Here is a 14,674-nt window from a genome sequence, read left to right on the forward strand (position 1 = left end):
TTTATTAGAAAAAAGAGACCTGTGCAGAAATGCTCAGAGCAGCACTCTTCATAATAGCAAATACTAGAAATGGCTCAAATGTTGACCCTTGGGGAAGGGCTGAGCATCAGGAAGAAACATCTCCCTACAGTTATCATAAAGAATGAGAATCCGACCATTCTGACGAAATTGAGAAAATATTCCAGATGACATATGGTAAGAAGAAAACAGCCATAAACATAGCTTTGAACAGAAATTTTTAAAAGCATGTCATTCTATCACCTAGCTTTGAGGAAGAAAAATATTTAGTTGACTTTTTCTCTTTCTTGAGTTCAAAAGATTTAATTACCTTTTTTCTTAATTGAAAAGTTTCTCCCAATCCACAACAAGGCTGAATGGGTGCTGGGGGTGGGGCATTATTCCGCATTTAAACAGCTCAAGTCCTACTGGACTTAAATGTTCACAGAAGAGCAATAATTCACTTTCTACATACCATTCTCTATTGGATCACCAGGACAAGGGCTAGATGAAACAAATGAAATCTGATCATTTTTAGGGGCAACCAGCAGTCTTTAATCCTGTCTGAAGACAGAATATACTTCATGCACAACAGTAATAAATAGGCGAGCCCTTGAGGGCTACTGCCACACTCACCACACTCTGTAGTTGCCACCAGGGGGAGCTTGAGGGCTAAATAAATATCTGCGGAATGTTACTATCTGAAGAGAGAAGAATCCTTTTCTACACTTTCACACAAGAGGAGGCTGAGGGTCTGTAAATGTAAATGCCTTGCCCCAAATCATACTATTAGGAAGTTACAAGACCATTGTCAAATTCTGGTTTTCTGAACTCAACATTTTGTGCTCTATAATGCCAAAGTGATGGCTTAGGTCCCTTTCCCAGATCCCACCCCAAAGATTCAGATTGGACCTAACACTTTTCATGGGGCAGAAACCATCTGTTTGCCATGCAAGAGGTGAAGAGGCATTGTTCTGTCTCTAAAATTGCAGAAAATCATCCAGGATTGGTCCCTGGAGCAGGAGGTGAAAATCAGAGCTTGGGAAGGAGGCAGGGGTTAGGGAAGTAAGTAGGTTCTTGGCTCTCAAATCTACCTTCTTCATGTATCTTGTAATTCTTCTTGATATTAATTAGGAAAATATTTCTTAGATTAGTGAGGCTTTCTAAAGGACAGTCTCACTCTCACATACATCCATTATAGAATTACAGGGCTGGAAAGGTCCTTAAAGGTCATTTCCTCCAAACTTCAACCTGGCAAATAAAGTTCCCAGTGTCGAGAGTACTCAGTGCTAGGACACTTGCTATAGTCTCAAAGGGCCTATTCTACCTTCTCCAAATTGCTCTAAGCATTACACAGTTCTTTACTTCATGAGGTCCACATTTTCTTCTATGGACTCGGCGCCACTAATGCCAAGTCTGTTGCCTGGGACCAGAAGGCACAAAGTTTCATGTCACTTCCATTTCGAGGACTTCAGAGGCCTGAAGACACTTGTAAGTCCCCTTCCCACCTCTCCTCAGCTCAACTCCCTTCCACCAACAAATCAGCAGCTCAAACACAGAACAGCTAAAACACCTGTGGCCAGGTGCCTTTTTACAAATCATCTTATTGAACTATAATATCAAGCCTGTGGATTGCTGCTTCCCTTTTAAAATTAAATGATTTATTTACTCATTTATTCATGGGTCCAGGGGATTTTCCTAAGCTACTTCCTATTTACAGATGAGTAAAGAGGTTCAGAGAGGTCAGGTGACTTGCCTAGGTCACACAGCTTCCAAGAGGCAGATCAGGGAGTCAAACACAGGTCTCCCTGCTATCTAAGTTCATGGTTGGAACCATACCACCCACCATCACCACTCAAATAAATATAAACATCATTTCATCTAGAGCTGGCCTAGATGCTATAAGTGAGGAAGCAGAACACGGAAAAGAGATGGGGTTTCAGGAATCACCATCAGATACTCAGATCACAAAGGTGTCTGCAACCCCAGGGAGTACATGGAACACATATGTGCAGATACAACCATGCACGCAGACCAGTCATGCATGCCTTTCACTTGCTCTGTGCCTTATCCTGCTCACCTTGACAGAGAAGATATTTGCAGTGTGTCCTGTGTGCATGGAGAGCAGCTTCTTGTGGTGCAGCGGGTCCCACACAATTGTGTGCTGGTCATCGGAACCAGAGGCCAGCAAGCTGCAAGCAGAATAAGGGGTTCTACCTCTCCCCTTCCGGCCCCGCCCCCCCAAACCCCACGTTCCCCACTGATAGGGAGTGAGGCCACACAGAGCGTGAGGAACAGGAGATGTCACAGAATTCAAGCATATCTTGTAACCATCAGTTGATTCTCTTCTACTTTGTCCTAAAGATTTCTCATTATTCTTTAAACAAATTAGATTATCAAAAACACAGGGTTTGGATGGTCATCCAATTTATTGTTCAACAGTGCGTTGATAGTGGTGGACTAAACTTCACTGCACAGAAACGAGCAGTAGTCTCTTTTCCCTAGATCTACCAAGAAGGAGGAAAGTCCCCTCTCCCAGCCTCTCCACTCCCCTCTCTAGCACCCTATTCGGTACTCTAGTTCATACTCACTCTCCTTTCTCGTTCCACTCCAGACAGTTGACACACCCTGAGTGACCCTGGGGAGTAAATGGAAAGGGACAAGAAGACAGCCAGTTAGAGGTTCTCTTGGGGAACTCAATACTGAGAAGTGGAACTGAACAGGTGAACCAGCCTTTCCATCATCAGTGTTTTCCAGGTGCATGTGAGTGACCAGAATTGAATTAAACTGCCTGGTATCTTACAATATATAAAGTACTTTCATATTATGATCTCACTTGATACTGAACAACTGAGCCCTAAAGGGCAGGTTTCATTGATCCTATTTTGCAGAAAAGTAAACTGAAGTTCAGATGAAAGTAAGTAGTAGAAGTGAGATCCAAACAAATCTCTGCTCCTACCACTGTCCCTTCAAGGGACATCCCCTCAGCCACAGAAAATTTGCCCAGAGAATATCTAACCCAAAGGAAGCCAATTAACTAGAAAGTTGATCTTTCATTCATTTGGCATATACTTAATTTATCAAGCACCCATTGCATACCAGGTGCCGTTCGGACACTGGGGATACAGCAGTATACAAAACAAAGTCCCCGATCTTCTGGAGCTTACTTCAAGTAGGTAGAGCCTGGTATAGTAAGGTTAACTGGGCCAGAGTCTTGAGCTTGGGGATGTGAAATGAGAAACATGGAGAGAGTGAGGCAGTTATCAATAGATACTGAGGTTGAAAGCATACACAGAGAGAAACCATGGCAAAGCTAGAGCTATGAGGAAACAGAATCCATGAAAAGCAGAAGGTATAAAGTGGCAGAACCAAGTCTTACATGGGGGAAGGAAAGAGCAAGTCACTAGGCATTCCTATATACTGGTTTCTGTTCTCTCACCCTCCTTCATTCCTAATGATACCTAGATTTTCATTTATTTATCTCTATGTTCCAAATTAGACCATGGGTTTCAGCAAGTGTAAATCCATTGTCCTTGACACACTGATAGGTTTAGGAACTTAGGCATAAGCCAAATTGGACGTGGCATTTACTTGGGCACAGGGATTGGCTCAGAAATAAGCCTGTGACCCCAATCAGATGCAGGGGGCACAGTGGCTGGGAGGCTTCCTGAAAAGGAGTTTTCTCATTCTCAGGAGACAGTCTATGAAAGAGATACCTTTCTTCTTTCAGATTTTGGGTATACCAATGTGACACTTGGAATTGCCACCACAAGGGAAGCCAGCCTGAGAGTGAGGTCAATACACAGAGGAGTGACCGATACTAATGCCTACTCTACTTATGGACTTCCAGTTAAGCGAGACAATCAGTTCTTTACTGTTCAAGGTCATTTGACTTGGGCTGTTACTTGTGGCCCAAAACATGCTGATAAACTCCCAACTCATTCTTCAGGTCTCAGTTTATAGGCACTTTCTTCAAGGTGCTTTTCCTATCCTGTAAATTTGGGAAGGAGGCATACCCTTCCTGTGGGCTCCTACTGTCACACTGGATTATGACTCTGTGTTGACATGGTAGTCTGCTTCACCAGACTGAGCCCCGAGAAAGCAGGCTTTGTGTCTTATATTCACTGCATCCTCAAGGTCAGATACAGAGCCCGGCATATATCAGTTGTCTGAATGAACAAATGAGTCCAGTGAGACTAGTGGGAAGAATCGAGAGATATGAACAAATCTAATTCCCCAACTGTCTAGTTAGAACGGCTTTTCCTCTGCCTTCTCCTTCCCTCTTACCCTTTGTCCTATAAAGATTCTTAGCCAGGTTGAACCACATTTCTTTCCAGGTTCTGCACTTAACGTGCATTCACTCTGTTCAGACTTGTCAGACTACTTGTTGACCTGAGCCTCTCACTCTCCCATGGCACTTGGTTGAAACCCCACACATGGCTCTGATCACTCTTTTAGGGTCAGAATCATTTCTGTCCTCAGCTCTTTCATTTTCTCACCAGGATGTAAATTACTTGTGCCTGGGCCGGGGTGGTGGTGGTGAGGGGGTGGTGGTGGTGAGGGGGTGGTGGTGGTGAGGGCGGGGGTGTCACATTTATAGCTTGCAATCTCCCTTGCAATACCAAGAGCTTTGAATGATTGCCACTTACTGAGAGCTTACAAAGAGCTGGACACAGTGCTAAGTACTTGTGGTAGCCAGAAAAATGGCCCCCAGATGTCTGTGTCCTGATCCTCTGCAACCTATGAATATGTGATGTTTGGTGGCCAAGGAGACTTTGCAGATGTGATTAAGGTTAAGGTCCTTGAGACAGGGAGAGTATTCTAGATTATCCAGGTGGCCCCATTATGATCATGTAAGTTCTTAAAATCACAGAACCTTTCCTGGCTGCAGAGAACTGGAGAGATGTAGGTGTGAAAGGGATTTGTCTTGTTATTGCTGGCTTTGAAGATGGAAGAAGGGGATTACGGGTCAAGAAATGCAGTAGCCTCTAGAAGTTGGGAATTGCAAAGAAACGAATTCTACCCTACAGCCTCCAGGAGGAACACAGCCCTGTCCAGATCTTGCTTTTAGCTTGGTGAAACCCAGGTCAGACTTCTGATCCACAGAACTGTGAGATAATAAATTTGTGTCGTTTTGAGCCATTAAGTCTGTGGTAACTTGTTATGGCAGCAATAGGACACTAATCCAGCACTCTATATCTCTTGTCTTGTTTAAGAAACAGGTATCACTACTCATTTCACATATAAGAAAGACAGCACTGAGAGAGATTCGGTAACCTGCTGTGATACTGTAATTTATAATAAGAAATATGTAATTGGTCTTCTTCCCATATCTGAACCCCTAAAGACCTTGGAATTTCCTAAGTGATAAGAGTGAAAAAGATGTCTTGATATCCGTAACAAACCCCTTTCAACAACACCTGAGTTTATGTTAATGAAGTGATTTTTGGAAAGTGCCTAAGGATGGGGTCAAGTTGCTAAAGGAACCAACCATATGACTGGAGGGTTAGAACTTTCAGTCCCACCCTCCTGACCTCTGGGGAGGGGAAAGGGGCTGGAGGTTGAATAGTTCACCAATAGCCAATGATTTAGTCAATTGTGCCTATCTATTGAAGCCTCCACAAAAACCCAAAAGAAGAGGTTCAGAGAGCTTATGCATTAGGAAACATGTGGAGATTTGGGCGAGAGCAGTACACTCCAAGAGGGCATGGAAGCTCTGTGCCCCTTCCTACATACTGTTTAGGTATCTCTTCTATCTGGGCTGTTCCTGAACTATATTCTTTTAGAATAAATGGGTAGTCTAGTAAGTAAAATATGTTTGAGTTCTGTGAGCCATTCTAGCAAATTAATCAAATCCAAGGAAGAGGTTGTTGGACCCTCCAATCTACAGATGGTTGGTCAGAAGCACAGGTGACAACATGGACTTGTGATTGGTGTCTGAAGTGGGGGGTGTAGGGGGTGGCAGGGCAGTCATAGGACTAAACCCTTAGCCTGTACAATGTAATGCTGTCTCCAGATTGATAGTGTCAGAATTGAGTTAAATTGTAGGGCACCCATTAGGTGTTGGAGAATTGCTTAGTGTGTAAAAATAAACAAAACCCCGCACATATTGGACCTGCCAAGTGTGGCACCGCTAACAGTGGTGACATGAAGCAGGATTTTAACTTGAGAGCCTGAGCTCTTACGTATTGTCTGAGAAAATGGATGAATGCTTCTAGAATTATTGTCTTGTCCGCAAATCAGTAATCCATCCAAAGTATGGAAGACAGAGGCCACAGTAGACAAATATGATACTTATGACTAATTTCCACATGGTAGAAGCTAGTTTAGAGGTAGGTAAGTTGAAGAGAGTATAGAGAAAAAGCTCAAACCAGATTCTAACAAAAATACAAAGTAACTATTGACAAAAAATATTAATAAAGAGCTTTATAAGTTAGAACACATGTTTGGGAAGCTACTTAATAGGGAGCAGACTAAGGGGGGGTTACTTTGGCCTTGATAACTAAGACTGGCTTAGATATTGGGTCACAATCTATAATTACATTGTAAAATACAATGGAAGGAAATATGCCTATGATCTATCAGAATTAAAAAGTGGGTAAAAAATGAAGAGAGAAAACCTTAAACTTTTAAGAAACTGGGAGCAAGGATGTTTAGAGATGACTCCTAGAGAGGAATAGACCTTTGTGTGCCTCCCTGGACCCTTGGAAATACTGCTGTTTAAGGTAAGCTTTGCACACTGGGGACCTAGAGGAAACAGAAAGTGCACAGAGATAGAACCTGTAATAAAACTTTTAAATCTCACTTAAGTTCCAACCTTTTAGATCCTGCTTAATTTTGTTAAATATTGATTACAATTACTATTTGTTGTAAGTCCCTATAATTTGCTGAGTAGCATGGTGTATAAGAGGAGGAGGAGGAGGCAGAAAGAAGTATTTTATCACTGACACTGCTCAGAATTTTAGGTGCATAATGATGATAAAAGCAAATGGACTTTTAGTGGGTTTTATTACTGCTTTAAAATTCTTTACAAACTATGTACCCCTTATAGCCTGCATTGCAGTCCCCACCTTGGTATGCCACTACGAGGTAGAATGCTAGTTAGTAGTATACACAATCTCATTATTACTCCCTTTTCACAGGTAAGACCAAGTCTCAGAGATAACTCACCCAGGGTTGCACAAATTATAAATACCAAAGCCCAGATGGGAACCCAGGTCAATATAACTCCAAAGTATTTCTCTATGCTGGACTACCTCAGATACCATGTTTATTACTGCCTGTATTAAGAAGAGATCTCGGGGCACCTCGGTGGCTCAGTCAGTTGAGTGTCTGACTCTTGATGTTGGCTCAAGTCATGATCCCAGGTTCGTGGGATCAAGCCTCGTGTCAGGCTCCGCTCTGAAGTGTGGAGCCTGCTTGGGATTCTCCTGCATTCTCCCTCTGCCCCTCCCCACTGCTTGTGCTCTTTCTAAAATTAAAAAAAAAAAAATCTCATTGCTACCATCACCTTAAAGACTGGCAGTTTCATGTAAAGTTAAGCTTATATTTACCCTATGACCTAGCAATTCCATTCCTAGGTAATCACTTGAAAGAAATTAAAACATTTGTCCACATAAAGACTGACATAAGAATATCCATAGATGCTTTAGTTTTGAAAGCTCCAGAGGCAGCTGGCTGGCTCTGTCAGTAGAGTATGTGACTCTTGATCTCAGAGCTGTGAGTTCAAACCCCACATTGAGTATAGAGATTACTTAAATTACTTTAAAAAAAAAAGATGTTATTATTTTTAAAAAAAATCTCAAAATTTAAAAAACAAAGGCTCCAAACTGGAAATAACCCAAATGGTCATCAACAGGAAAATGGATCAATAAAATGTAGTCTATCCACACAATGGAGTACTACTCAGCAATAAAAAGGAACGGACCGCAGATACATGCAACAACATGGATGAAACTCAAAAACCATTATGCTAAGCAAGAGAAGCCAAACACATACAAAAATATACTATCTAATTCCATTTACAGTAAGCCTCAGAATAAGCAAAACTAATCTTTGAAGACAAAAGCCACAAGGTGGTTGTTCTGAGGTAGGAGGGTTGACTGGAAAGGGTACAGTGAGAACTTTCTACCATGATGGTACTTTCTTTTTTTTTTTAATATAATTTTTAAAAAATGTTTATATTTAAGAGAGAGAGAGAGAGAGAGAGAGAGAGAGAGAGAGAGAGAGAGAGAGACAGAGCTGTCAGCACAGAGCTCGATATGGGGCTAGAACCCATGAACTGTGAGATCATGACCTGAGCCAAAGTTGGACTCTCAACTGACTGAGCAGAGCCACCCAGGTGCTCCAGTGATGGTATTTTCTAACTCGTTACAGATGGTTGTTACACAAGTGTCAAACTTATTTAACTCAATACTTGAGACCTATGCACTTTATTTTTGTGTAAAGCATACATCAATAAAGAGAGAAAAAAGGTAATAATAATAATAGCAATAGTAGCAGCTGATATATACTGAGCACTATCTCACCATGTACCAGGGACACTATTGTGCCCTTCATATATAATTTTAATTTTTACAACTGTCTTATGATGGAAACATCATTACTATTCTCATTTTTCAGAGGAGGAAAAGGTTAATACCCGACCCCATATTGTATAAATAGTGTAGCCAAACGATGAACCCATGTCTGACAGATTCCAGAACTCGGCTGTTAACCATGATGTTAGACTGCCTTTTTAAATTCTAAACTGTCTCTCCTAAAACTTAAATGCTTGCTATGTGCCTGCCAGTATTATACCGGGCTCAGAGAGACATAACTGAGTCAGACAGACGCGTCTCCTGTCCTCACAGAGCTGATGAGTTTTGTTTTCTCTTCCTCTACACTAAATATATAACATTAGCCTTTCCCCATGTTATTATAAACTCCTCATAAGCATCACTTCAAATGGCTATAGAATATTCCTCCAAAAGTTAAACTGTATTCACCTCTACCTTAGTGTTGTACATTTAGGTTAGTTCCAAATTTGGTGAGTTGATGTATTTTAAAATTCCAGTGGGAAAAGAACATTTACAGGTGACTGGTCAGCCCAGAGTAGGCATAATGTCATGTTTTTTATTTTTATTTTTTGCATTTGGCTGGAAATATATAAAATCTGTGTTGTAATGCTAGATACAGCCCATGCTACTTAGGAGCCTGATGAGCAGTCGTGGTGTGGCAAAGTGTACTTAAATGGAAAACATTATTAATAAATACAAGTTAGTAGACAGCAATCTATCAAGATGTGGGATCCACAGGGGAAAAATAATAAAAGTCATTCTAGTCATTCAGTTCTAGAGGGAAAAAAATGGGACCCACCATACATGGGAATAATAAAAAAAAGAGAGAGAAGCAAAGAGCTAGGAAGTCTGCAAATCAGTGTGTATACTGGTATAGCCAAAAGGACTAGGGAGCCTTTTGTCTAAATTTACTTTTTACAAGAAGCTGAGACTGGTTAGTGAGAATCAGAATTGTAAAGTGAAAGAGTTGTCTGGGTTCAACTCTGGCTTGACCTCTTCCTAGGTATATGGGTAGTCACTTAAGATTCCCAGAACCTCTGAGTTTTCATTTGGAGATGGGGATGATGATAATGTAAACCTGACAAGATCATTGTGAAAATCACGTGGTATAATACATGCAAGCACACTTGGGTAAATGCTGGCTCCCATCCCTGGAACTAGTCCTCAGGTATATTCTCTCACCAATCTGTGTGTGTACCTTCCAGATGCTACTTTCAAAGACCCCTCCCACACAGCTAGGATACTCACATGGGTACACACCTTGAACAACTGGATTCTCTCCTATCTACTTACTTTTCCAAAAGGGTTTATTTCTGCAGCTATTAAGTTGCTACCCTAAACTATGACCAAACAGAAAATTCATTTATTCAATACCCATTACATATAGGGTACTGAGAGAGAAGGGAATAAACTGGAAGATAAACAAAAACAGGTCCATTTCCATGGCAACATGAGACAAAGATCTACCATAATAAAGGAGAGAAATACCCCAAAACCTAGAAGATAGGAGCATCAGGCTTTAGGAACAAGCTTAAAGGATTTTTGAGGATACCAGCTTGCACATCCACATGCAAAAGAATGAAGTTGGACCCCTACATCACATCATATACAAAAAATAACTCAAAATGGATCAAGGACCTACATATGAGATCTAAAAGTATGAAACTCTTAGAAGGAAACATGGGTATAAATCTTTGTGACTCTCGATTAAGCAATTATTTCTTTTCTTCCTTTTGTGTGTGTGTGTGTGTGTGTGTGCGCGCTGTAAATGATGACTAATGGTTTCTTAAACATGACACCAAAAGCACAAGTGATAAAAGGGAAAAAAATAATTTGGGCTTCATTAAAATTAAAAACTTTTGTGTGTCAAAGTCACTATCAAAAAAGTGAAAAGACAACCCCCAAATGGGAGAAAACATTTTAAATCACATATCTGATAAGGGTCCAGTATCCAGGATATATAAAGAATTTTTACAGCTCAACAATAAAAAGACAAAAAAAATTCAATTAAGAAATGGGCAAAGGATCTGAATAGACATTTCTCCAAATAAAATATTCAAATGGCCAATAAGCACATGAAAAGATGTTCAAAATCATTAGTCATTAGGGAAATGCAAATCAAACCACAATGAAATACCACATTACATCCAATAGGATGGTTATTACAAAAAAGACGGGTAAGTTTTGGTGAGGATATGAAGAAACCAGAATCCTCACACATTTCTGCTGGGAATGTAAAATGATGCTGCCACTTTGAGAGTTTGATAGTTCCTTAAACAATTAAACATAAAGATAAACAAAAACCGTATGATCCATGAGAAAACTAAAAATGTACACCCACACAAAATCTTGTACACAAATGTTCACAGCAGCATTATTCATAATAGACAAAAAGTGGAAACAACCAAAATGTCTACCAACTACGAATGCATAAACAAAATGTGGTATGTCCATATAATGGAAGGTTATTTGGCCATAAAAAGGAATGAAGTCCTGATTCATGCCACAACATGGAGGAATCTTGAAAACATCATGTTAAGTGAAAGAAACCACATACACAAAAGCCATATATTGTATGATTCAATTTTTGTAAGATGTCCAGAATAAGAAAATCCACAGACGCAGAAAGTAGACTAATGGCTGCCAGGGATGTGGAATAACTGCTAATATGGGTAAAAGGTTTCCTTTGGGGGTGATAAAAATGTCTTGAATTTTATAGTGGTGATAGTTGCACAACTTTTTTTAAAAGTTTCTATTTACTTATTTTTGAGAGAGAGAGAGAGTGCACAGACAAGGGGCAGAGAGAGAGGGAGAAAGAGAGAATGCCAAGCAGGATCCACGCTGTCAGCACAAAGCCCAACGCGGGACTCTATCCCATGAACCCATGAGATTGTGACTTGAGCTAAAATCAAGAGTCTGATGCTTAACTGACTGAGCCACCTGGGTACCCCAATAGTTGCACAACTTTGCGAATATACTAAAAGAAAAAAAACCCCAATGAACTGTAACCTTCGATAAAATAAAAAATAAACTAAAAACAAGCCTACAAACTAGCGGCAAGCTGCATTTGGCCCACAGGCCATAATTTGCTAACCCCTGATCTAAAGTGTATTCTTTGAGGGTGCCTGGGTGGCTCAGTTAAGCATCTGACTTGGGCTCAGGTCATGATCTCACGGTTTGTGAGTTCAAGCCCTGCATTGGGCTGTGCACTGACAGTGTAGACCCTGCTTCGGATCCTCTGTCTCCCTCTCCCTGCCCCTCCCCAGCTCATATGTGTGCTCTCTCTCCAAACTAAATAAACATTAAAAATAATAAAGGATATTCCTTGAAATCTCTCCCAAAGTCAGGTCTTACTTCCATCTTTTTCTTTGTGGGTAACTAATAAAGTTGGCATACAACTTACTTCTCAAAGACAACACTGTAAAAAAACCCTAACAAGTCTTTGTTAGAATAAGGTTATGTTATGAAACTTCCCTGGTCTCCTAACTATATTAAAAAAAAACCAATCTAATTTGATATGATTTGTTTCTAGTGAATTTATGCTCAAATCATGTAAGAAACAAAACAGAAACAGAAAAGCAATCAAGCCAGACCATGAAGGTGAGATACATGTTTGTAACTTATTTAAGGAAAATATTAAGAAAATTAATAAAGCAAGAAAATAAATCCACCAAGCCAAGAACTATTTGTTAAATCTATCTATTATCTATCTATCTATCGATCTATCTATCTATCTATCTATCTATCTATCATCTACCTATCTTTTTAAAGTAAGCTATATCCCCACCATGGGGCTTAACCTCACGACGCTGTGATCAAGAGTCACACATTCTACCAACTAAGCCAGCCAGGTGCTGCTAAGCCCTTTTAAAAAAGTAGACACATGAGGCACCTGGGTGGCTCAGGTGGCTGAGCGTCCGACTTTGGCTCAGGTCATGATCTTGCGGTTTGTGAGTTTGAGCCCCCATCAGGCTTGCTGGTGTCAGTGCGGAGCCTGCTTCAGATCCTCTGTCCCCTCCCTCCCCCCCTTCCCTGCTTGCGCTCTCTCAGAAAAAAAACAAAAACAAAAACAAAAACAAAACATTTAAAATAAAAAAGTAAGTAAGGAGACACAAGACTGAGGCAGAAAGAATTATGAACTGTGGGGCCAGACAGGCCTGACATAAATCTTATTTCTACCACTTTTGTGACCTTGGAAATGCTCAGTTTTACTCCCCTTATTTGTAAAGTGAGAATCCTTTCCTCTCCCTCTGTCTACCACGTGTGGAACAATGTTCCACAATTGTCAAGAAAACCCACAAGTAAAAGAAATAGAATGGATCAAAGTGTGTTCAAAACTTTAAGGTGGGGGGTGCCTGGGTGGCTCAGTCAGTTAAAGCATCTGGCTCTTGATCTTGGCTCAGGTCATCATCTCGCAGTTCATGGGTTTGGGCCCCACGTCAGGCTCTGTGCTGACAGTGTGGAACCTGCTTGCGATTCTCTCCCTCTCTCTCTGCTCTTCCCTGCTCGTGCTCTCTTTCTCTCTCTCAAAATAAATAAATAGAACTTAAAAAAAACCCAAAAAACAAAACTTTAAAGTGGCCTTAGAAGATCCTGGTGATGCAACCAAAAATGAAAGTGGCCCCCCAAAAGTGAGGCCTGCAGGCTATAAACTGAAATCCCAGGATATTTGGCTCCTGTCTAGTTATGACATTAAAAATCATTAAGACAAGATGAGTTAGCAAAGATGTCCAAGGGAAATATATAGCAGAACATCTTAGAATTAATCCTAGTTAATATTAAATTTAAATCCTCTAATCTCAATTTCTTTTCTGCCTATCTTACTCAGTTGCTGCCAACACATCAGTTCTTTGTATTTTCTCAATGAACATTTTTAACTTTCTACTTTGAAACAATTTCAAACATAAAAAAGGTACAATAGGGGGCGCCTGGGTGGCGCAGTCGGTTAAGCGTCCGACTTCAGCCAGGTCACGATCTCGCGGTCCGTGAGTTCGAGCCCCGCGTCGGGCTCTGGGCTGATGGCTCAGAGCCTGGAGCCTGGTTTCCGATGCTGTGTCTCCCTCTCTCTCTGCCCCTCCCCCGTTCATGCTCTGTCTCTCTCTGTCCCAAAAATAAATAAACGTTGGAAAAAAAAATAATAAAAAAATAAAAAAAAAGGTACAATAGGACAAAAACAAGCATATATACCTGTCCCCTAATTCATTAATTGCTAATATTGCCATATTTGCTTACTCCCTCTCCCTTCTTCTCCTCTTTCTCTACACACACAAACATGAACACACACACACACACACAAATTTTTTCCTGAATCATTCGAGAAAAAGTTGCAGACTTCAGGGCCCCTACACACTTAACTACTTCAGTATGTATTTCTAAGAAGAAGATCATTCTTTTATTTCACCAGAGCACATCTATCAAAATTGAGAAAATTGAGGGGCGCCTGGGTGGCGCAGTCGGTTAAGCGTCCGACTTCAGCCAGGTCACGATCTCGCGGTCCGTGAGTTCGAGCCCCGCGTCGGGCTCTGGGCTGATGGCTCGGAGCCTGGAGCCAGTTTCCGATTCTGCGTCTCCCTCTCTCTCTGCCCCTCCCCCGTTCATGCTCTGTCTCTCTCTGTCCCAAAAATAAATAAACGTTGAAAAAAAATTTAAAAAAAAAAAAAAATTGAGAAAATTGACAATGATATAATACTATAATTTAGTATATAGTCCATATTAAAATTTCACCAAGTCTCCAATAATGTCTCTTTGATTTTCCTGATCCAGGATCCAATCCAGGATCAAACACTGGGATGACACAGTGGTCAGCCTCTTTTTGGTCTCTTTTATTTTTTTATTTTATTGAAAAAAATTTTAATGTTTATTTATTTTTGAGAGACAGAGATAGACAGAGCATGAGCGGGGGAGGCACAGAGAGAAAGAGGGAGACACAGAATCTGAAGCAGGCTCCCGGCTCCAAGCTGTCAGCACAGAGCCCGATGCAGGGCTTGAACTCATGAGCTATGAGATCATGACCTGAGGTGAAGTTGGACGCTTAACCAACTGAGCCACCCAGGCACCCCTGGTCTCTTTTAATCTGGAACAGTTCCTCAGTCCTTGTTTTTTATGACATTGACATTTTT

General features: G+C 40.8%; 1 protein-coding gene across 3 annotated transcripts in view; it reads right to left on the reverse strand.

Annotated features, from left to right (window-relative positions):
• WDTC1 (WD and tetratricopeptide repeats 1) overlaps nucleotides 1-14,674 on the reverse strand; it is a 65,645-nt gene that overhangs the window by 17,978 nt on the left and 32,993 nt on the right. For 2 of the 3 annotated variants that reach the window (XM_047082469.1, XM_047082472.1), the window contains exons 4-5: nucleotides 2,589-2,635; nucleotides 2,078-2,189 (exon numbers count right to left, since the gene is read on the reverse strand). The exons of the other annotated variant lie outside the window; for it this stretch is intronic. In XM_047082469.1, coding sequence (XP_046938425.1) covers nucleotides 2,078-2,189; nucleotides 2,589-2,635 — 159 coding nt within the window. The remainder of the gene's footprint in view (nucleotides 1-2,077; nucleotides 2,190-2,588; nucleotides 2,636-14,674) is intronic. 3 annotated transcript variants of the gene reach the window in all.

This window comes from Lynx rufus, unplaced genomic scaffold, assembly GCF_022079265.1.
Source record: "Lynx rufus isolate CCGP_SWC_20201006 ecotype Redwood Valley unplaced genomic scaffold, mLynRuf1.p SCAF_2, whole genome shotgun sequence".
Taxonomy (NCBI): Eukaryota; Metazoa; Chordata; class Mammalia; order Carnivora; family Felidae; genus Lynx; species Lynx rufus.